The 23,376-nt window shown below is 41.9% G+C and overlaps 1 protein-coding gene across 2 annotated transcripts in view; it reads left to right on the top strand.

Moving 5' to 3' along the window:
• Nucleotides 1-23,376, top strand: part of TIAM1 (T-cell lymphoma invasion and metastasis 1) — a 180,944-nt gene that overhangs the window by 28,689 nt on the left and 128,879 nt on the right. For both annotated transcript variants that reach the window (XM_006862526.1, XM_006862525.1), the window contains exon 4: nucleotides 14,271-14,443. In XM_006862526.1, coding sequence (XP_006862588.1) covers nucleotides 14,271-14,443 — 173 coding nt within the window. The remainder of the gene's footprint in view (nucleotides 1-14,270; nucleotides 14,444-23,376) is intronic.

The raw sequence follows: 23,376 nt of genomic DNA, 5'->3' as shown, positions 1-23,376 counted from the left end.
ACTGCAAAGTTGTTTGAACTGCAAGGTCAGTAGCTCAAGCCAACTGGCAGCTTCTTGGAAGCCCTATACAGGATCACTATGGGTTGGAACTGAATTGATGGCATTTAACAAAAACAATACATATGTAACAAAGGAGCCCTGGTGGTGCTGTAGGATAAGCACTGGACTGCTAAGGTCGACAGTTCAAATCCACCAGTCATTCCTCAGGAGAGAGGTGAGCCTTTCTGCTCCTGTAAAAATTGATAGCCTTGGAAACCCTGTGGATTGCTATGAGTTGGAATTGACTCAATGGCAGTGGGTCACAGTTTAAGAGGTTAGAAGTCTGAGTTAAGGGGAAGGCTTGCTCTCTTTATTATTGGCTTTGGAGGAAGGCCCTTGTCTCTTTGAGCTTCTATTCCTGGGCAGTAGCTTGGTACCTCTCTTTCATCATCTCAGCTTCTTAGCTTGCTTGTTTGTCGTTGTCAAGTGCCATCAAGTCCGTTCTGACTCATAGTGACCCTACATAGGGTTTCCGAGGAGCGGCTGGTGAGCTTAAACTGCTGATTTTATGGTTCAAACCAACTTTGCAGTCTAGCACATTAACCCACAGCTTGTTTAATTTCTTTTATATTATAAAATAGATGAGCTTCAGATCCACCCTATCCTAATTCTGCCTCATTAAGGTAATAGAGATCGCTGATGCCCATGTGGGATTGTAACCACACAGGCATAGAGTTTAGGATTTACAGCACACTTCTTTTTTTTTTTTTTTAACTTGTGAATTGAGTAAGGTTTATAGACAAGATCATGAGTTTTACATTCAGCAAATCATACAGTTTGTTTCATGGCAATGACTGCAGTCCCTCCATACAACACAGTTACCCCATTTCCTCCCTGTGGTTTCTACTTCCATTCCACCCAGCTTCCCAACTCTTCTCAACTTTGTCGTTAGGTAAATGTTGCCCTTTTGATTTCGAATGACTGACTATTCCATGATGAGCAGACCTTACTAATGTTGCCACCCCACCCCCTTATATACCTATCTACGGCTTGTCTAGAACTTGGGCCATGAGGGTGAATTCCTTTCCAGAACTGTAGAGTGGTTGAAGGCCACAATCTTGGATTTTTCCAGTCTCTTTCTCACCAGTAAGCCCTGTCTTTTTTATACAATTTCTGAGTTTTGTTCTACACTTTCTCCCACTCTTTCCAGACCTTCTAATGTGCTTCCTTTCAGAGCAGTTGGTAGTGGTAGCCAGGCACCATCTAGTTCTGGTCTCACAGTTGTGGAGACTGATGCTCATATGTTCCGTTAGCCCATTGGACTAATGGATTCCAAGCATCTTCAGTTCTCATCACTCTTCTTTCTTCTGCACTTGGAGAGACTAATAGTTGCACCTTAGATGGCTGCTCATGAGCATTTAAGATTCCAAATGCTACCCACCAAAGCAGGATATAAAGCATTGTTTCAGTGCCAATTGACCATGGTGTCCCCTGAGCCCCCAGGCCCAGTAACTCATTGCCTTAAGAGGTTTGATAATAATCTCTTTGCCTGCTGTATGCTCTATCACATTGATGTGTGTTGGCAGCAAAAAAAAAAAAATCTTTTTGTATCCATGTACAAACATCCTCTTTCAAACTCTTCTATGTTTGTGGGAATACTCCTATTGTTCCTTCTATGCTCCTTCAGCTTGTGTATCTGTCTATATATCTACCTGCAGAACAATGTACAACCCTCATTTTTGAGGGACACACTTTAATCCATAGCATTCAGTCAATGCAAACCCTGTGGAGCACGGTTTTACTCTTAAGACACCTGGGCCACCATGAGTTGTTAACTTGGATGGCAGCTGGAAAAAACCATCACATTTTGTGAAAAGCTGAATCAGTGTTATGCAGTCAAACTTATTTATTGTGTGTGGCGGTGGTGGTGGTGGTGGTGGATATGTGCCATGGAGTCAGTTCCTACTCATAGCCACCCTGTACAGGGTTTCTGAGGCTGTAAATCTTTACAGGAGCAGAAAGCCTCATCTTTCTCCCATCAAACAGCTGGTAGTTTCGAACTAGCTGACCTTGAGGTTAGCAGCCTGACTTGTAATCACTATGCTACCAGAGTTCCTTGTTTATTGTTTGTATGTGTAGTGTTGCATACATCATGTGTTGTTGTTGTTAAGTACTGTTGGGTCAATTCCAGCTCATAGGGACCCTACAGAGGGTTTCTGAGGAGGAGCTAGTGGGTTTGAACTGTTGACTTGGGTACATCACTGTAATTTTGCTTAATTAATAACCATAGAGCTTTTATATATTGCTATTTATTGTCATTTTACATATATATATATTTCCCACCCCCCCACCCCCCCACAGTTCAGGGGTTTTATTAGGGAAGCTAACAGTTTACAATGCAGGGTCAGAAATGCTCAGGGCACGGTTGTTCCTCCTTGGTGTCCACAGGCAGCCCTCACTGTGCACAGCCGATGTTACAGAGCTCTTTGAGGGCTGCTGATAAATGTCCACAGGACACGCCACTCCATCACAGGCCTCAGCCTGAGGGCTGTGAGCTCTAGCTCTGTGGGTCTGCAAACCAAGCTCTCTTTCACTTAAGTGCCTGGAGGTCCCCCACTCTACAAGCAAGCCTCCTGCCCAAAGTCATTGAGCTTCACTTGCTCCATGGTCTGGGAGGCTCACCACTCCGTCTTGTGCTCTAACTCTGGGCTCTGCTCCACTACTTCTATAGTGTCACAGCTTTCTGTCCTGGGATCAAAGCGGTTCATTGTGCAGTCATCTTGGGTCCAAAGGATGCGTTGCACTCACACTCTTCTCCTTTGATGGTACTTTACATGTACTTTTAACGTCTGTGTTTATATTCTTGTATGTATTTTGGGTGATGTAGAGAAGCAACACATTTGTGGGTCCTGTGGTTTAAATAGAAAGTCATTTCTCAAGTTAGGGTTCAAGCAGAGTTAGTTCATGGCAGGGTCGATGAGCATGGGTAATAGAAGGGTTGGAAGGGCACAGGAGGAAGTAGTCTGGGTTACCGAGTGAGGCGGATAAAGCAGGCCATTTGATACTAGATTGCACTGACTGTGTTGGAGTGGGTGCATCCAATCCTAGCAGCCTAGAGATTTACTCAGGTGAACACAAAGCATGTGCACTGTTCAGGACAAACCTCATGAGACAAATGGGTTTTGTGAGGGAGACATCATTGCTGGTGCCAGCTGTTGCTTCAGTGCTTGGTGACTCAGGAAGGGGGCACATTAATTAGAATATAGGCTTTGCCCTATATCACAGGGACTCACAATGACAGTATCTGAGGCAAGGTTGCACTTTATTTCTCTCCTACCTGCCTGGGTGGCACAGTGAGTTAACCATTGGGTGACTAAATAAAAGGTTAAACCCACCAGCCGCTCCACAGGAAAACCATGAGGCTGTCTGCTCCTATAGAGATGTTTGTTATTGTTAGGTGCCGTCAAGTTGGTACCGACTGATAGCGACCTTATGCACAGCAGAACGAAACACTGCCTGATCCTGGGTCATCCTCACTACCGTTGCCACGCTTGAGTTCATCGATGCTGCCACTTGGCCAGTCTATCTCGCTGGGGGTCTTCCTCTTTTTCTCTGACCCGCCACCTTACCAAACATGATATCCTTCTCCAGTGACTGGTCTCTCCTGACAATATGTTTAAAGCATGAGAGACGAAGTTTGGCCATCTTGCCCTCCAAGGAGCACTTTGGCTGTACTTCTTCCAAAATGGAACTATTGGTTCTTTTGGCAGCCCATGGCACTTTCAATATTCTCCTCCAACACCGTAACTCGAAGGCATCAATTCTTCTACAGTCTTTCTTATTCACTGTCCAGCTTTTGAACCCATATGAGGTTATTGAAAACACCATGGCTTAGGTCAGACGCGCCTTACTCCTCAAGCTGACATCTTTCCTCTTCAACACTCTAAAAAAGCCTTGTGCAGCAGATTTGCCTAATGCAATACATCATTAGATCTCTTGCCTGCTGCTTCCGTGAGTGTTGATCTATAAACAGCCTCAGAAATCCCAAGGAGCCCTGCCCTGTGTCCTATAGAGTCGCTGTTAGTTGGAATGAACTCAGCAGGAGTAGTTGGCTTTCTTTTTAAACCACAGGTTGACAATCTAAGGTGACTAATTTATCCCTATGTAAGTATAGTAATCTGTATGGCCAAGATGAGTCCCTAGGTGATACAAGTGGTTAAGCACGTAGCTACTCACTGAAAGGTGGATGGTTTGAGTCTACCCAGAGAAAGGCCTGGCAGTTTACTTCTGAAAAATCAGACGTTGAAAACTCTACGGAATACAGTTCTACTGTGACGCACATAAGGTTGCCATGAGTCAAAGTCAGTTTGATAGCACCTGCTTTGGGAAAATGAAAACACCATGAGGTCATCAACTCTTTGTTGGAGGAAGTACAGGCAGAATGTTCCTTTTAGAAGCCAGGCTGGTAAAATTTTGGCCCTCAGACTTCAGACTGAGATGCTCTAGTAGGGTAGTGGTTATGAGTCAGGCTACTAGCCTCAAGATCAGCGGTCCAAAACTACCAGTCATTCCTCAGGGGAAAAATGAGAGGCTTTCTGATCCTGTAAAGATTTACAGCCTCAAAAACCTTGTGCAGGGTCCCTGTGAGTCAGAACAGATGCCATGACACATAACCACCAACCACCACCACCACCACCACCACCACCACTTCAGACTGAAGGGAGGAGCCAGTCCCTGGAGAAGGACAACAAAAAAGAAGAAAACCACCAAAAAGATGGGTTGGCACTTTGGCAGCAGCATTGGGCTCAAACAAAACAATTGTGAGAATGGCGCAGGACCAGGCAGTGTTTGCTTCTGTTGCACATAGGGTTGCTAAGAGTTGGAGCCCACTTGGTGATATCTAACAACAGCAGGTCCACGTTCCAACCAGCAGGAATAGAAAATTGAAGTGAAGAGTACATATACCCCTTGGCAATGAAGGCCAAAGTGGGAGTTGCACAAATTACTTTTCCCTACATTCCATTTGCCAAAAAATGGGTCAGATGTAGCTTCAAGGATGGCAGGAAAGATTGGGTTATCCTGGGTGGCCTTGGGCACTCTTGAGCGCTGAGTGTTCTGTTTCTGTAGAAGAAAGGGAGAATGCATATTGGGGTCAACTAGCATTCCACTGAGGACTTGTGTGACCTTCTAGGTCAGTTGTCCCTATTGTCATAGCCAGTGTTTCTAATGTTTACGCATTTTTGGTGTGGAAAGCTGTTTGTTCATGTCCAGTTTTTAGACTTGCATGGTTGTTACATTTTGTTGTCCCATTTCCAGGAAGGTTTTAGGAAGAATGAGATTCTTTCTTACATCCTGTTCTCAATCTGAATGTCTATCTCAGTGGGTTTTTAAGTTGGAATACTAACACACAGCCATACTATATTCTGTGGAAAACCCCATGAAATATTGATATTCAACTTTAAATTATATCTTCTATACTAAATCAACTGCAGTATTGTAGCACACATAAAGTACATACTATAATTTTAATATGGCTATGGAGTGAAAACTTTACATTTTGAAAAAAAATTCTGTGAGCTTGCACACATACCACAAGTTCACCTTTCCTGTGTGAAGTAGGAAAACACTGTTATTGGATGTAGTGGTCCTGCTGGTGAAAGACGAGAATGATGGTCATCCTGGAGGAACATTTTGGAGACCGCTAGTGTTCTGTCTCATACCTGACCTGTGTTAGCTTAACTTAACTGGAAGCTGCTGCAGTTTGTGTCTGAGAAGTCCTAGGTCATGTTCACTGCTCTGCTTTTGTGGGTATGTTGAGATGAGGGACGAGGTCCCTTCCTCTTCTACCTCCTGTTCCCACAATAGATATACATCCCAGTATATATTGCAACCTCTGTTTCCTATAGTAAGAAGCTTGGTCGTTTATTAATTTGTGCTGTTTTTGTTTGTTTTTACATCTAAGACTCTGGTTTTGACTAGTCTGTCTGTCGGTCTGCCTTTCTCCTTCCTTCCATCTATCGATTTTTCACTTTTCTGAGGAAAGAAGTATTTTATTCAATACTATTTTTAAAATTGTAGTTAAAAAATAGATATATAGGATAAACAAACTTTGGTAGATACACACAATGGAATATTATGGTTCCTTGAAGAATAGCAAGGAAGCTGCAAGCCACCGCATAACATGGATAAACCTTGAGGACATTATGCTGAGTGAAATTAGTCAGTCACAAAAGGACAAATACTGCATAGGACCATTATTGTAAAAACTTAAGAAAAGATACCCATACTAAAAAGAAAAAAAAAACAAATCTTTGTTGGTTACTAGTAGAGTTGGAGTAGTGTGGTTTGGGAGAGGGGGAGGGAAGCGAAGGTAGAGCACAGGCTAGGGGCAGACGACACATCATAGTTTGGGCATTGGGGAGGGCAATACACAAGAAGGTTGAGGGGGTGGAAGAACAAGGTAGATAGGGGAACACTGAGACAGGCTTGCATGGTCTAAATGTTGCAGAAGTAAATAGAGATGCATGCTCAACCTTGGAACAACAAGGCTCTGTGATACAGGGATTGAGGCTTAGTTTGAAGAGGGGAAATAATACTAAGATGCTTGAATGTCTTATGAATATTGGTTTCCCTTGCCTACTATTGTAAAATTGGAAACTTGAGTTGGATAGAGAGGAATGTCGGGATACATGATTACAGAAACCTTGTAGGCCCATCTTCAGCCTATAACTGATTGGAATACCTAAAAGCGATTCTACAGTGTGTCCAGTGAAATAGGCCTCTTGTGGAGCCTTTGTAGTGTATAGGACCTTAAGTGGAGTCCTGAACCCCACCCAGAACCTTCTAAAGTTGCTGCGGTTAGATATTCCCACTAGAAAGCACAAGCAGACCAGCCTGGAACAGCTAGAGTGACAGAAGATACATCTTCAGAGAAAGATCATCAGGAAAAACCCAAAACAAAAATGGCAGCATGACTGGCTACTAGAAGGATAAGCAAGCTGTTCACCAGGAAGCCATCAACGCAAGCAGTCAAGTTTCTTAAGGACAAATTGCCCTCTAAGACTGAAACTCAAAGGGAACACATGAGCAGACATGTAAGCTTGCTGACAACCGCATTGGTGTACTGGTGAGTCGAAGAGGGGGAAAGGCAGCAATGATGAAATGGGCTGAGTTCAACCACAGTCCACAGACTCCCGTTGACCTGGAAATGAGAGAGAGAGGAGAAGAAGGGATGGTTGGTCCAAAAGTTTGGTAAGACCTAGGAAAAGGACATGGCCACAGAGGGCTAGTGCTTGAGTGAAGCATCCAGCTAATATCAAATGAGAGAAGATACACAATAACACCCAAACTTGCAGACAGTACCCATTTGACCAAGCCTCGATGGCTTGATAATCAGAACTTGACTAGTAGAAGATTAAAAAAAAAAAAAAAAAATAAAGGAAACAAGAATAAATTACTACAAGTTGATGAACTTGACCTATACTAGTGGACATAGTAACTCTAAATACCAACAGAGAGGGAAGGAGTCTTCACATCAAGTATCAATGCTGTTCCCTAAAGATATGAAGTGACTGGCTTACAAGATTTCAAGGGGGAGCTTAGTTTAATAGTGTGTGGGGAAAGAAAGAGTCCCCACCGAATAGTTCTCATCTTGTCATAGATGGCTCTGGCTAAAAGAAATGGAGTTAAGATTCTTATGATTCAATAATGAGTAATTGTTATCATGAATAATTGTGACTGTCACAATTATAAAGGTAGCAGTTTTGTAGCAAAAATAGGGGAGTGGTTAATCGTACAGTCAAGAAACAAAGGACCCTAGGAATATCAAAGGAGAAGAGCACAAGCAGAATGAGAGACCTTATCCAGAGAAGCAGTGACACCAGAGATGGAGGGAGAGATGGGGACATAGAGAAAATAGCTGAGGACTCTAGATTCTTGGGAAGTGAGGGACTAAGAGATGGCAGCCAAGAGGCCGACATGTAGAATGTGCCCTTTGGTGGTGGTGGTGGTTGTTAGGTGGCATCGAGTCAGTACTGACCTGTTGCAACCTTATGCACAGCAGAACGAAATATTGCCCAATCCTGGGCCAACCTCAGTACCTTTGCCACGTTTGCGTCTATCGATGCTGCCACTTGGCCAGTCCATCTCATTGGGGTTCTTCCTCTTTTTCTCTGACCCTCCACCTTACCAAACATGATATCCTTCTCCAGCGAATGGTCTCTCGTGACAATATGTCCAAATTATGAGAGACGAAGTTTGGCCATCTTGGCCTCCAAGTGGCACTCTGGCTGCACTTCTTCCAAATTGGATCTGTTGGTTCTTTTGGCAGCCCATGGCACTTTCAATATTCTCCTCCAACACCATAACTCAAAAGCATCAATTCTTCTGTGGTCTTCCTTATTCACTGTCCAGCTTGCATATGAGGTTACTGAAAATACCATGGCTTGGGTCAGGTGCACCTTTAGTCCTCAAGCCGACGTCTTTGCTCTTCAACACTTTAAAAAGGTCTTGTGCAGCAGATTTGCTTAATGCAATACGTTGTTTGATTTCTTGACTGCTTCTTAGGTGAGTGTTGATAGTTGATCCAAGAAGAATGAAGTCCTTGACAACTTCAGTCTTTTCTCCATTGATAAGAATGTTGTTTATTGGTCCAGTGGTGAGGATTTTTGTTTTCTTTACATTGAGATGTAATCCATACCGAAGGCTGAGCTTTTTGATCTTCTTCAGTAAATGTTTTAAGTCCTCTTAACTTTCATCAAGCAAGATTGTATCATCTGCATATCACAGGTTGTTAATGAATCTTCCTCCACTCCTTGGAAACCCTATATGGGCCACTTATAGATCAGAACTCACTCAACGGCACATAATAACAACAATATGAAGACAGAACCCTGGTATGGTGCTATTGGTTAATGTACTGGACTGAAAAGTCAGTTTGATCCACAGGGTTGGTGGTTCAAGCTCACCAGCTGCTCCTTGGAAACCCTATATGGGTCACTTATAGATCAGAACTCACTCAATGGCACATAACAACAACAATATGAGGACAGAACCCTGGTATGGTGCTATTGGTTAATGTACTGGACTGCAAAGTCAGTTTGATCCACAGGGTTTGGTGGTTCAAGCTCACCAGCTGCTCCTTGGAAACCCTATATGAGTCACTTATAGATCAGAACTCACTCAACAGCACATAACAACATCAATATGAGGACTCACTCCTGGTGTGGTTTGTAAGGTAAGCACTAGACTGTGAACCTCAGGTCAATAGTTTAAACCCATCACCCGCTCCTCAGAAACCCTATACAGAGTCCCCATGAATCAGAACTGACTCGGTGACACTGAACAACCGGAGGACAGCAGTGTTAGAGGTTTATAATAAAATAATTAGGTGACATCCCCATCTCCTCCCCAGTTTGGTACCTAGCAGAGGGGATTGTTTTGTTTTGTTGTTTCTTTAGAGAATAAGGGACAGGAAGGTAGGTAGCATGTTGGCAGTGGGGAGAGCACAGCCCAGGAGTGTTCTGGAGGATGGGAGCCTTCACTTTAGGTGCTGAGCCAGATCTGAGTGTCACCATCTGTCAGGATCCAGGCCCAGAACACACAGCCACTGAGTCCTTTGCTGCTTAAACCTGACAGCTTCCCACTGTATATTGACATACTCAGGGCTTTGACCTTGTCACTCAAAAGCAAGACTTACTGCTGACTTTCGCTTCTCAACCCTTGGATATTCAAACTGTGTAGGGTAGAGATTTTTCCACATCATCTTTCAAATTAGATAATTTTGATTGTTTTTTCCTTATTGTGGTGAAAATACGCACATCAAAACATCTGCCAATACATGCACATTTACATTTGCTACTAAGTGATATTGATTACATTTTTCATGTTGTGTTAACGTTAGTTCAGTTCTGTCTTTTTACAAAATATTCCACCACCTATAACGTCAACACTGTGTCTCCCATATAACAATCCCACTTTTCTCCTCCCCTCCCTTCTGCTTCTGGTAACTATTAATGACCATTGCAGTTTGTATATTTCTTTATTCCATGTAAGAACGCTCAGTATTTGTCTTTTTGTGTTTAGTTTATTTCGTGCTGCATGATGTTTCTAAGATTCATCTGTGTCGAGGCATGCATCAGAACTTCAATTCTCTTTACTGTTGTTAAGTGCTGCTGAGTTGATTGTGACTTATAGCGATCTTGTATTGGGTTTCTGAGGAGCAGCTTGTGGGATTGAATTTCTCACTCTGTGATTTGCAGTCCAGTGCTAATCCTACAGCATCACACCAGGAATCATTTCTCTTTATGGCTATGTAATATTCCATTGTGTGTACAACACTGTGGTGTTTATCCATTCTTCTGTTGATGGACTGCCTGTGTTTTTCAAAAATTATTTGTTTAGAGTTAAATCCTGGGGTGGCTCCATGGACAACCAAAGCATATATACAGATTAAGTTTATGTGAAGGTAAAGGCGTAGAGTTTTAGGATCTGCTCTTGATTCATGTTAGTCTTAAAATTGGAACAAGTTGATAATTGAGTGAAAGCTTGATTTCAAATATTCATTACCATGAAAACGATTTCTAAAGCTCCTATGGATATTTTTAAATTTTCAAACCCACAATTTGGGAAGACCATAAAATGTTCAATATGTGCACATTCTTGGACTTGTGGCTGTTCCCTAATTTATTTTGCACACACTGCTTTTTCTGTCTTCAACTTACGATGTAGGAGCCTAATAGTCGCTGGAGTCCTGATGTGTCATTGTGGAATAAGCACATGGCTGCACGGTCAGTTTGAACTGCAAGGTCAATGTTTCAGCCCCACCAATCCAGCGGCTCCTTGGAAACGCTACAGGGTCATGATGAGTTGGAACCGACTCCAAGGCACTTAACAACAAAATCTAGTCATTAGTGTAGTGTTATATCCAAGGACTAACAGCAGCACTATTGGCATTTCCTACATAATTTTTTGTTGCGGGAATTGACCCTGGCACTGGAAGATGCTTAGTAGTATCCTTGGCCTTGTCCCATTAGAGGCCTGTGGTATCCATTATCCGCCTTTACCAGGCTTTGACAACCAATCATGTCTCCAGACAGTGCCGAATGCCCCCTGGTGGGCAAAATTGGTCTACACTGTAGAACTTATTAAGACTGGTGGTGGTGGTGGTGGTGGTGGTGGTGTGCCATGGAGTCAGTTCTGACTCAGAGCAACTTGCATAGGGTTTCTGAGGCTGTAAGTTTTTGGGAGCTCTGAAAGCATAGTGGTTACAAATCAGGCTGTGAACTGCAAGGCCAGCAGTTCTAAACTACCAGCTGTTCTGCAGGAGAAAGATCAAGATGAGACTTTCTGCTCCCGTAAAGATTTACAGCCTTGGAAACCCTGCACGGGAGTTACTATGAGTCAGAACTGACTCCACAGGACATCACCACCACCACCACCACCAAATTTTTATAGGAGCAGAAAGCCCCATTTTTCTCCTGCAGACCTGGTGGTATTTTCAAACTGCTGACCTTGAGGTTAGCAACCCAACTTGCAATTACTACTCTACCAGAGCTCAGTTTATTTAGCCTAGTCTCTCCCTTGGACATTTTTTTGTCTTCTTCTGTTTTTCTATATTAGCTTGTTGTTGCTAAGTGCCATCAAGTTGGCTCCATCCCATAGCAACTCTGTATAGGGTTTGCCAGGAATGGCTGGTGAGCTTGAACTCTGATTTTGCGGTTCAAACTAGCCTTGTGGTACAGCGCATTAACCCGCAGTATCACACCAGGACTCCATATCAGCTTAAGGCATGGAGATAAGAAGTATAGATGATTAATATGATAGATGTGTACTTGAAAAACATCAAGATCTTCAAAATGACAGGGATTATTAGGAAATAGTTTGGGGTTGTTGTTAATAAGTAGTGTGGAGTTAGTTCTGACCATAGTGACCTTGTATAAGGTTTCTGAGGAGTGGCTGGTGAGCTTGAACTGCCGACCTTATGGTTCAAACCGATCTTGCATTTTAGCACATTAACTCAAAGTGTCACACCAGAGTATACCATAGTACTTATAATTTGTATAATTTAGAACATGTGTGCAGCTTTTTAACAGACAACTGTAATAATTTGTTGTTGTTAGATGCCATCGAGTCAATGCCGACTCATAGTGACCTTATGCACAGCAGAATGAAACACTGCCCGATCCTGGGCCAACCTCATTACTATTGCCACGTTTGAGTCCATCGATGCTGCCGCTTGGCCAGTCCATCTCCTTGGGGGTCTTCCTCTTTTTCTCTCACCCTCCACCTTACAAAAATAACCATACTAAAATATCTGCATTGTTTAAAAGGCATCTTAGTTTACGACAATTTAAAAAAAAAAGGAAGATTAACTTTAAAAAGATGCAAGTAGAGTTTGATGAACACGGGGAAAAGGAACAATTTAGGTACCTAAGTTAGGAGACAGAGACAAAAATGATAAACTCTTTTGCTCAGGAGCACCATGTAATGAGCACTTTTAAGCAGAGTTTGTGGTTACACTGCACGAAGGAGGAAAATGGGACATGAGTGGACATTGCATACCCATTGGCCTTGTTCTGCTGTATTTGGGTCCTTTGCATTCAGCAGCTGTTACATGGTAATGTAAAATAGTATGTGCTGGAAACAACTGCTTTTGAACTACTATGGCTTTTCCTTCGCTAGCACATCATTTACATTGCTAATGACCGATGAGCTAATTTGCTTTATAGAAAGTCATGTTGCAGCTGAACAGACTGTACTTTTAAGGGCTGTGCAATTCACACTAAATGTGAGCCATGTTTGTATTGAGGAAGATACTGAAAACTACCAAGTGTTTATGTTAAAGTTGGAGGGAAAACCAGACCCAGACTTTCCGAAAATCAATTTCCACTAGTTGAGAATTAAGTCTTTCAGGTAAGATTTGCTATTGAAGTGAGCTGAGCCTCATGTTGGGGCCACCATGCCACAAATCTGAGAACAAATTCTGTTGCTACTATCTTCTTTCACAGTGCATTTAATTGTGGGCCAGGACTCCCATTACTTTTGATACACTTTTCGTGTACTGTGTAGTTCCTCTTTCAGTAGGTAAAGGATACGATTTATTTCTAGAAAAACATTTTCTAGAAAAGATCTGAGACAAACAGACAATCTAATATTTCTTTCCTTATTCATAAAAAATTAAAAACAAAAGTCAAACTGAACCCACTGCCTTCAAGTCAATCCCAGTTCACAGTGATAGAGTAGAGCCATTTCACAGGTTTTCTAACACTGTGAATCTTTGAGGAAACAGGCTACCTCATCTCTCTCTCTTAGAGCAGCTAGTGGGTTCAAACTGCCAACCTTCCATTTAGCAGACCAATATTTAACACACTGCGTCACCAGGACTCCTAATACACATAGAGTCATTCTTCAAGAATGTTGTCAAGAAATCCAGTCAACTTTCTAGAGTTTCTGGTTACATCTTACGTGAGATGGTGCCCAGTGCAGTGATTCTAACTACTGACTCCAGTCACTGCCAGACAGGGCTAGTGACAGCTGTGGCAAATCACAAATTTCCTAGCTCTGGCAGCGTAGTGGTTACGAATCGGGCTGCGTATCTCAAGATCGGCAGTTCGAAACTACCAGCTGTTCCTTGGAAGAAAGATGAGGCTTTCTGCTCCTGTAAAGATTAACAGCCTAGGAAACCCTGTGCGGGGTCACTATGAGTTGGAATCTACTCTATGGTACTTAACAACAACAACAACCAGACAAAGGAACCACAAGATCTCTGTATAGATCTCTGTTAGGATGCCTGTAACAAATCATTCCAAAATAGAAGTTTACAAAACAAACCCAAAACAACAGTTGCCATTGAATTGATTATTCTGACTTGTGGTGATCCCATTTGTTTGTCATGAAACAGAAGTTAAGCATCCGAGAAAGAACTTGTGCATATATAAAGTTTGAGAAGCTCTGCTTTAGGAATCTGACTTTCTCTAGGGAGCAGTGGTGTTTCAGTGGTGATAATTCTCACCTTCCATACAGGAGACTCGGATTTAAATCCTAACCAATGCACCTCAAGGTCAGCCTCCATCTGTGTGTCAGTGGAGGCTTGAGTTGAGGGTAACAAGACTTTCCCTGGGTCTAAGACTTGAGTATAAGTGTGGGATCATGTTTTTTTACTCCGTGGGTTTGAAATAATGGAATTCTCATTTTCTTTTTGTTGATGGGACACAAGTGATAGTTTTCATTTCACTTCATGCTTTTTATTCCATAATGATCAAATACTTATGCAGATGCCATTGTTTCCCCAGGGTGCACACTTTTCTTCTATGAGAGCGATGGCAGGTCTGGAATAGATCACAACAGCATCCCCAAGCATGCCGTCTGGGTGGAGAACAGCATCGTGCAAGCCGTCCCGGAGCACCCCAAGAAGGACTTTGTCTTCTGCCTCAGCAATTCCCTGGGCGATGCCTTCCTCTTTCAGGTTTGTTGGCATTTCAAGCCTCTGAACCAGATAACCTTTCTCTCTTACCTAAATACCTTTTTCCCTTTGGTAGTGAGTTTTTGCTTTTGCTCATTACAGAAACAAATGAGGAATGAATAAAATAAAAATACTGAATTATATAGAAGAGAGACCTCACACAGAAGCCAAACTGGTGCCTGGTAGGCATGTCAGTTGTATTTAAGAAGCTTGCTCTGTTTGCCATGAGTTGAAGGATTTCTTATAATAGCCTCAACAACATTGTGTAGCCCTTTAGGAAGGGATCATGAATTCTTTTATTTAGATGCAAAGTGAACTGTCAGTAATTTTCATTAGAATATTTTTTCCTAATATTAATCATAAAGTAATATAACACTCCAGAAATTACTTGCCATACTTAGTGCCTTTTCTTCACCTTATCAAAATTTACTACATCGTGTTCTTGTTAATTTGTTAATTGCATGTAAAAAAAAAAAAAAAATCCCTGCGAATTGTTTCAGAATAAACATATACTTATTATAGGGATTCCTTTGAGTTTGGTCAATTGTGATATACCTTAGTAGTGGTGTGGGGTTGTGTGCCACCGAGTCGGTTCTGACCTTGCAGTTAGCTGCTCAGCCTGGAGTCCACTGTGCTGCTAGGGTCCCTTGTGATATGCCGTACCAGGACTTAACTGTGGTGGTGATTGGAAATTCTTCACTTATTTCATTCATGAATGTTTTCTTCAAACCTTTATTTGGTGTTTGCTATGTGCTGGTGTGGTGCTGTGGGTTAATGCACTGGACTACAAAGTTGGTTTGAATTGCAAGGTCAGCAGTTCAAGCTTGCCAGCCATTCCTCAGATACTCTATACAGGGTCGCTATGGGTCGGACCAACTCAATGGCATTTAACAGCAACAACAACATGTGGTATATGCACAGTGCTATTGGGAATACTGAGAAGATTTTGAAATGGTTCTTGACCTTAAATGAGTCCACAAGTAATAGGGGAGACAGACACAAGAACAGATCCCCATAATATGGTTAAGACTGAGAGTGAATATTACAGGAATACAGGGATGAATCAGGGGAAATGGACATACCGAGAAAAGAGCCAGAGCAAAGGCTTGGACAGAGAAATAGTTCATTTAATAAAGTTTTTCTGGCTTTAGCCTCTGACGTTATTTCTGTTGGCCAATTGAAACAAATATGAAGTGATCATTTTGTTTGGATAAGGATAGGAAGTATCTGTGTGTGTGTATGTTTTAGTCTGTGATACAACACATATAGAATAATGCACAAAACAAAAAGTGTACCACTAGTGAATTATCACAAAGTGAATTTGTTACTGCTAACTAGGATGAGAAACACAAGGCGTCAGCACCCTAGCAGTGATCCCTCCATTTCTCACTACTAGTTGCACAGAATGATCTCGTACAAGTATTTTATTATCTAATTCAGAGCACTTTTGTTTATCTGTGGCTGTCTTATTCCTTAATTTTTGAAGGATAGTTTTACTGGTTATAGAATTCTTGTTTTAAATTCCCCTGTGTGCTTCTTCTCCCCCTTACCCCCCAAGCACTTTGAAAATGTTACCCATTGCCATCAGGTCTACAATGTTTCTGAAGTGAAGTTAGCTATTCACCTTATTAGGATCCCTTTGAGTTACTTCCTGTCTTACTGATTTCAGAAGTTTCCCTGTCTTTTAACCGTTTGATTATTATGTGTGTTAAGTATTAATGTTTTTGAGTGTATTCTGCCTGAGTTCATTGAACTTCTTGAATGTGTAGATTCATGTTTCTCTACACATTAGGGAAGTTTTTGACCATTATTTCCTCACATGTTCTCTCTGTCCATCTTCCTTTTTACTCCTTTTTACATAATGGAAGTCCCATTATGTGTATGTCAGGGTGCTTGCTTTTGTCCCACAGATTGTGAAACTCTGTTCATTTTTCATCATTATTTTAGTTTTGTTTACTAAGCTAATACTCTCAAAAGACCTGTATTAATTAATTCTGCTTTTTGTGTTTTCACCCCCTCTGTGAGCTTGTGTCTGCTATTCAGCCCCTCTAGTGAATTTTTCACTTCAATTATTGTGTGTTTTAAGAATCTCTGGTAGCATAGTGATTACGAGTTGGGCTGCTAACCTTAAGGTCAGTAGTTCAAAACTACCAGCTGTTCCATAGGATAAAGATGAGGCATTCTACTTCCATAAAGATTTACAGCCTCGGAAACCCTATGCAGGGTTGCTATGAGTCGGCTGTGTTGGTAATCTCTATTTGGTGAGGTAGGTAGAAGTCTCACGTTTTTCTTTAGTTCTTTAAACATTGAAGATACGTGACTTGAAGTTTTTGTCTAGTAAATGGAAGTCCGGGTGATACAGTGGTTAAAGTACTCAGCAGCTGTGACTCAAAGGTCTCACACAGCTGTTTGGCATTTTTGTCAACACTTGGTCTTATACACTTTGTTTTGTCGTTGTTTAATTAAAACTATTTAATGTGCAGTTCAGTCCATTTTCATATGTTTATTGATTATTTTGATATCCTTCTTTCATGACGTTTTGCTTCAGTCTCCTGCCAATAGTTCCATTGGGCCATCTTTCTTTGTGATGTGATTTATACCTATTCTTTACATACTTTGTGTAACATCTCTTTGTTGATAAATTTTGTTGAATTCTCCCCCCCCCCCTGCTCCCCACTGTGTCTTTGGCTCTCTTTTCACTCCTGTTGTGATGCTGTGGGTTAATGCGCCAGACTGCAAAGCCATTTGAACTGCAAGGTCAGCGGTTCAAGCTCACTAGCTGATCCTCAGAAACCCTATCTATACAGGGTCTCTATGGGTCGTAATCCATTCAATGGCACTTAACAACAGCAGCAGGTGTTTGTCTTAGTTATCTAGTGCTACTATAGCAGAAATACCACAAGTAGATAACTTCAATCACCAGAAATGTACTCTGTCATAGTTTAGGAGGCTAGAAGTATAAATTCAGAGTGCTAGCTCTTGGGGAAGGCTTTCTCTTTATTGGCTCTGGGCTAAAGTCCTTGTCTCTTGTCAGCATCTGTGAGCTCAGTATTCCTTGGAGATCTCCATATTATCTTGGCAACAGTCTTTCCTTGGGTCTAGGAACCTCAAGGTCAGCAGTTCGAAACTACCAGCTGTTCTGCTGGAGAAAGATGAGGCGTTCTGCTCCCGTAAAGATTTACAGTCTCAGAAACCCTGTACAGGGTTGCTATGAGTCAGAACCGACTCCACGGCACGTAACCACCACCACCACCACCACCACCACCAGGAGCTTCACAGTCCAGGGACTCCAGGTCCAAAGGCCATACTCCACTCCTGGTTTTACTGTCTTGGTGTGCTACCAGGTCCTTCTGAGCTCAGCTCACATTTTTCTCTTTTTATATCGTTGAAGAGATTGACTCAAGATATACTGTATGTAATGTGTTAACATCATTGCTATCATTGCTCTTGTTAGGAACTGTTGAGTTGCTTTAGTTTAGCATCATAGAAGTGAGAAATTTACAACACATTGGATAATTACATCAGATCAGGGCTGATCACATCAGATCATGTCCTGGGGTTGATAACTATCATGTAAAACTGCTTGTTGTTATTAAGTAAGGTGGAGTTATTTTGAACTCATAGCTGCTCTGTATAGACTTTCCAAGGCTATCTATCTTTGCATAAGCAGAATACCTCATGTTTCTCCCATGGAGCAGCTGGTGGGCTCCAAGTGCCAACTTTGTGATTAGCAGTCCAGTGCTTATCCTACAGAGAATCCTGGCCAAGCCAAGTTGACACAAAACCTTAACTAACACAGTATCCTTTGCTGCACTGAGATTTAAAATGTTAATGATGTCTTATATGTTTCTTAATGGTACTGTTTCCTTTTTAAAAATAGCATACTTCAAAGTCATGAAAATGATGTCTTCTAAACTTATTCTTTGCATCTGGCATATGTTTTTAATTATTGGAAATTTTGCAAGTGAGCGATTGCCTAACTGTTCTAACAATAATAACTGAGGATACTATTATAGTTATACCAACAGATATATTTTACTGAGGCCGGTTCTATAAATCAGAAATTTGAGAGTTTCAACACTGTGAGTCTCCTTTAATTCTCACAGTAATCAATGAGCTGGCTCGTGTGTCTTTGGTTTACCCTGTTGATATGGATTATGTACCCCTTTTGGTGATGCTGAGATTTACAAAAGTGAACAGTAGGATGCTGTGCCCTATTGATAGGGTAACTGTGAAGTACTGGAACTGGATTCAAACCCAGGCCTCCTTTCTTCAAACTCTGTTATTGTCTGGGCATACTATTAAACTGGTGTGGCACTTGACTGCGAACCACGAGGTCGGCAGTTCAAACCCATCAGCAGCTCCTTGGAAACCCTATACAGGGTCACAGTGAGTCAGAGGCAACTGGATGGCACTTAACAACAACAAGAACACAGGCAAAGTGACCAATCTATCTTACTTTTAGTCTTTACTACCCATGAGGAATATGTCTACATGACAACTCAGTTTTAATCATTGTTGCCTCATCGAAAATATGACATTCTATTCATTTTAGGAAATGCTCCTGTTTACTTACACATCTCTGGTTTGAATTGCTTTTGAAAGGATCCTCATGCCTATGACTTTGCTAGTGGAATTTAAATACCCAATAGGTCACATTGAATTCAATCTTTTGTAGTAACATAGAACCTTATTCATGAAAATTTCTGTGTCTTTTTGTTGCGGTGAAATTTTTATGCTACTGATGTGGGAGAGAACACAAAATGAACCTTTTCAGAGGAAATTACTGTTGTTTGAGATCCATGAAACCATTTTCTGCCTTCTACTTATTGTAATCCGTGTAACTCTGGAGGGGCTGACTTTGAAAGGAACTGATGTGTGTAGGGGGTGAGGTTAAAGCAAGGGAGATCACCCGTGATTATGGAAATAATTTGTAGGTTATTCCAGCCCCAGGGCCCAATTCAATACCCACAGTTTCCAGTGCCTGTATACTGTTGATTAGACACTATTACTCAGATACCCCCAGATTTATCCATGGAAAGGAGATTTGTATGACCAGAAAAAGTAGAAAAGAGGTTTTGTGTAGGTGGGAAGGAGCACGAATGTTAAAGCAGCGTATAAAGAAGAAATGCAGTCTGCAAAGTGAGACAATAGGCCTCTGCATTGAAGTCATTGTAATTCAAGTTCTTTTCTCCAACTTGAAACCAGACATAGTACCTGCCAATCACAAGGCAGTTTCCTGTTGGGCCTTCATCGTCCATTATTCCAGGATATCTCATATATTCCTAAAAGCACAGCCACTTTTATGGTAACCTATCCTGGTATGGAGTCCTGGTGTAGCGCGGGGGTTAATGCGCCTGACTGCAAAGCTGTTTGAACTGCTAGGTCGGCGGTTCAAGCTCACCAGCTGTTCCTTGCAAACCGTATACAGGGTCGCTATGCGTCGGAACCAACTCAATGGCACTTAACAACAACAATCCTGGTGTGGTGCTGCAGGATACACACTGGATCTAAAGGTCAGTTTGAACTGCAAACTGCAAGGCTGACGGTTCAAACTTACCAGCCGCTCCTTAGAAACCCTAATTAGGGTTGTTATGAGTTGGAACTGACTTGACAGCACTTAACAACAACAACAACCTCCTAATAATGGGAGCGTAGTGGGCACCATACTATAGGCACGGAACTGCGAACCACAAAGTCCAGGGTTTGAGACTGCCAGCTGCTCCATGCACAAAAACTGAGGTTTTTTGCTCCCACGCAAATTTAAAAGCCGTGCTTGAAAATGCTATACAGAGTTGCTGAGAGTTGAAAATGACTTGATGACACTTAAAAACAGCAACAACAACAATCCCTCTATTAGATTTTAATATCTTTATTTAATGCCTTGAGAACATGGTTACTAGACAGGTTACAAATGACTCTTTTTTGTGCGTGTCAATTATGTGATCGTTTACATAGGAGAATGTTAGCTTTACATTCATCCTATCGTATATGGTTTTATTGCCATGGTTACAATCCCCTCCATGCATCATCAACCAACCAAAGGGTATACCCTGCAAGCCTGCCCCTCCAGTCGTCACCACACAGCCCCCCCTCCCTCTCTGTGTCTAAAGTCCCCAGCTGCTCCATCTCTGCCTCCATTTCTGGCATAACTGTTTATCTGGGTAGGGCCCCACACTCTGCTCTTCTCCCTTGATGGTCCCAGGGACCTCTGCTCTGGGACTACAAAGTCAATCACTCCCTCCTTTTGCTACAAAATGTCTACCTTTACATTTCCAACCCTCACAGTCAGTCCTGATAACAATTATTCACTATTGTACCACAAGAGACCTATCCCCATCTCCTTTCATCAGCCCCACCTAGACAGACTGGATACTACTCAGTGGAGATTCTACCTTGCTCCAAGCCCTCTGGATCTAGGCTCCCTCTTGAAAGCTTGTAAGCCAGTCACTTCTTGCCTTTGTAGCCCTCCCCATTTTGGGTAGCCAATGTCCAAGTTGCCCATCCCTGTCTACTCTGTGTATGGAGGGGGTGGGAATGATCCTCGCTGTAAAGATTTGTTCTCTTTTTTGAGCTACTGCATCCATAGGTGTAGGTCAGGTTCATCAAATTGTATCAGATTACTCTTTTTTCGTCTTCATTCTTCTTCTAGTTGAGCTTTGATCATCCATTCATTGAAGCCAGGTCAAGTGGGTATTATCTGCAAGTGTGGGTGTTCTTATGCATATGTCCTCTCTTCTTATCAGCTGGACGCTTCACTCTCCACTCTAGTCCTTTGTGGCTATGTCACTGACTCTGAGCCCAAGAGTCTCCAGGTCTTGCCATATTGCTGGCCAACCAGGTCTCCACCCAGGTTCACAGGAGTCTGTTGAACGTTGTAGGGCTTAATTCTCAGCTTCATTGCTGTTTTTCCCTCTTATCTGTGATGAACGTGGTCACCAATCAGTGGTCACCAATCAGAGTGCATGTCTGCTTGTGTATCCCATTGAGTCTTAGTCTTGGAAGAGTGTTTGCCCTGAGGGGACCCGGCCACTTGCCTTTATGTCTCCTGGGCAAGCAACTTGCTTGTTTTTGTCTGTTTTGTTTTTAAATTCTCTTTCCCTCTCTACATCCCTTGTTCTGGCCTTTTCCCTATTTAAAAAAACAGTTCAGGGCCGGCTCTTGGACTGAGAGTATCTTGTGTGCATGTGTGGCAGAAGAACCCTCCAGTGGTGGGGGTGGGGGGTGTCCATTCGCTCAGGCACCCCCTCTAGTCACCAGAATGGAGGTGCACAAACAGTGGGGGAGCCAATGAAAAGATATTTAAAAAACAAAATCAGAACAAAGCAAAACCGACAAGTGTTTTGTCCACCTTTGTTCTGAGGTTGCCGTGGTATTATTCCATGGTGGATCTGTTCCCCCACTTGGTCTTACCATTTCGTCTCGCTGCGTAGCCTGGCAGATTCAAAAGTACATGATTTCTTACTTCTGCTACAAGTTCCACTAGCTATAAACCTTCAAACTTTCTAAATATTCCTACCTATGTGTTTTAGAGTTTTGGGGCTCTGTCCTGAACCCGCTTCGCCTGCTATTCTGTGGTATTGCTGACGGCGAACTTCACTGCACCTCTACCCTGTCCGCCATCCTAAATGACTCTTGATTAGAAAGAAAATTGCATGAAGTTATAAATCTCAAGAAATATAGAAAATATTATCTCATGGTAGGACACTGCCTTTCCTTCCATAGAAAGTATTCTTAGAAGGTAATTTTTTTTGAGATGGTATAATTGCATATCCACCATCTTTCTGTTAGTTTGTTAGGCTTTGGTGACTTATTTTAAACACCAACATGTGACCTATACTGAAGGTTCCTTGTAGCTTCCAGACTAAAGCAGGCTAGGAAGAAAGACCTGGCAATCTTCCCCTGAAAATCAGCCTATGAAAATCCAATGGATAATGATAGAATATTATCCGATAAAGTATTAAAAGACGAGTGCCCCCTCCCATGTTGGAAGTTACTCAAAATACTCAGTGGCTGCAGCAACAGTCTTGAGCTTGCCAGTGATCCCAGGGAAGGCCCAGGACTGGGCAAGTTTCATTCTGTCTATCATAAGTTAGAGCAAACTAGAGGCAGCAACACAGCACAATTGTACTATTAAAATAATTATTAAAATAAATAGGTATAACTGTGCTGTTGCTGCTGCTAGTTTGATGGAAGTCTCCAGCATGGAAGACAAGGAACAAAGTAGGGAAAACGTAGAAGAATGTTTATACTCTTGTTTAATTGAGGAGTAAATGTAATAATGCAAGTGAAGTGTCTGGTGCATATTAAATTCTCAATAAATGTTGATTACATTTCTTCAGAAGGAGAAGAGATGTTTTCTAAATCTCCAGTGTGTTTGGTAGTTGTGTGTTTTCCGTGAAGCCTGCCCCCTCCTGAACCTGTACTCTCCTGTTCCATCCCGGCTGCTCTTTAGGCCTCATGCTTAGATTAGAAGTCATCCTGGGGTCTCCTAGTTAGTTTATTGGATTTTAAGTCTTCCTTTTCTTTAAAAACTCTTTGATTTAAAACAAAACAAAAAATCCTCTAGTAACTTATTCAACTCCTGGTGTGACTGCTGTAGATCAGCACCGGACTTCGAACTACAAGGTCAACAGTTCGAATCCACCAGCTGTTCCTCAGAAACCCTCTATAGGGTTGCTGTGAGTCAGAACTGACTCGGCAGCACTTAACAACCATAGTAACTTCCTACAAAATGTCTTAATTCTACTTTTTACTTGAGTAATATTTTAGAAATTCAAAATTTTGCTTTGGAAGCCATTTCTTCATTCAATTATTTTTAAAATAATTCATTGTAATCTGAATTCTCTGGGGAAAAAATATATATATATATATATATATATATTTGTTGTTGTTGTTAAGTGCCGTCGAGTCGGTTCCGACACATAGCGACTCTG

The sequence above is a fragment of the Chrysochloris asiatica genome, unplaced genomic scaffold (assembly GCF_000296735.1).
Source record: "Chrysochloris asiatica unplaced genomic scaffold, ChrAsi1.0 scaffold00049, whole genome shotgun sequence".
NCBI classification, from domain to species: Eukaryota; Metazoa; Chordata; class Mammalia; order Afrosoricida; family Chrysochloridae; genus Chrysochloris; species Chrysochloris asiatica.
Note: the sequence above shows the minus strand (reverse complement) of the source record. Positions and strands in the feature narration are given on the sequence as shown.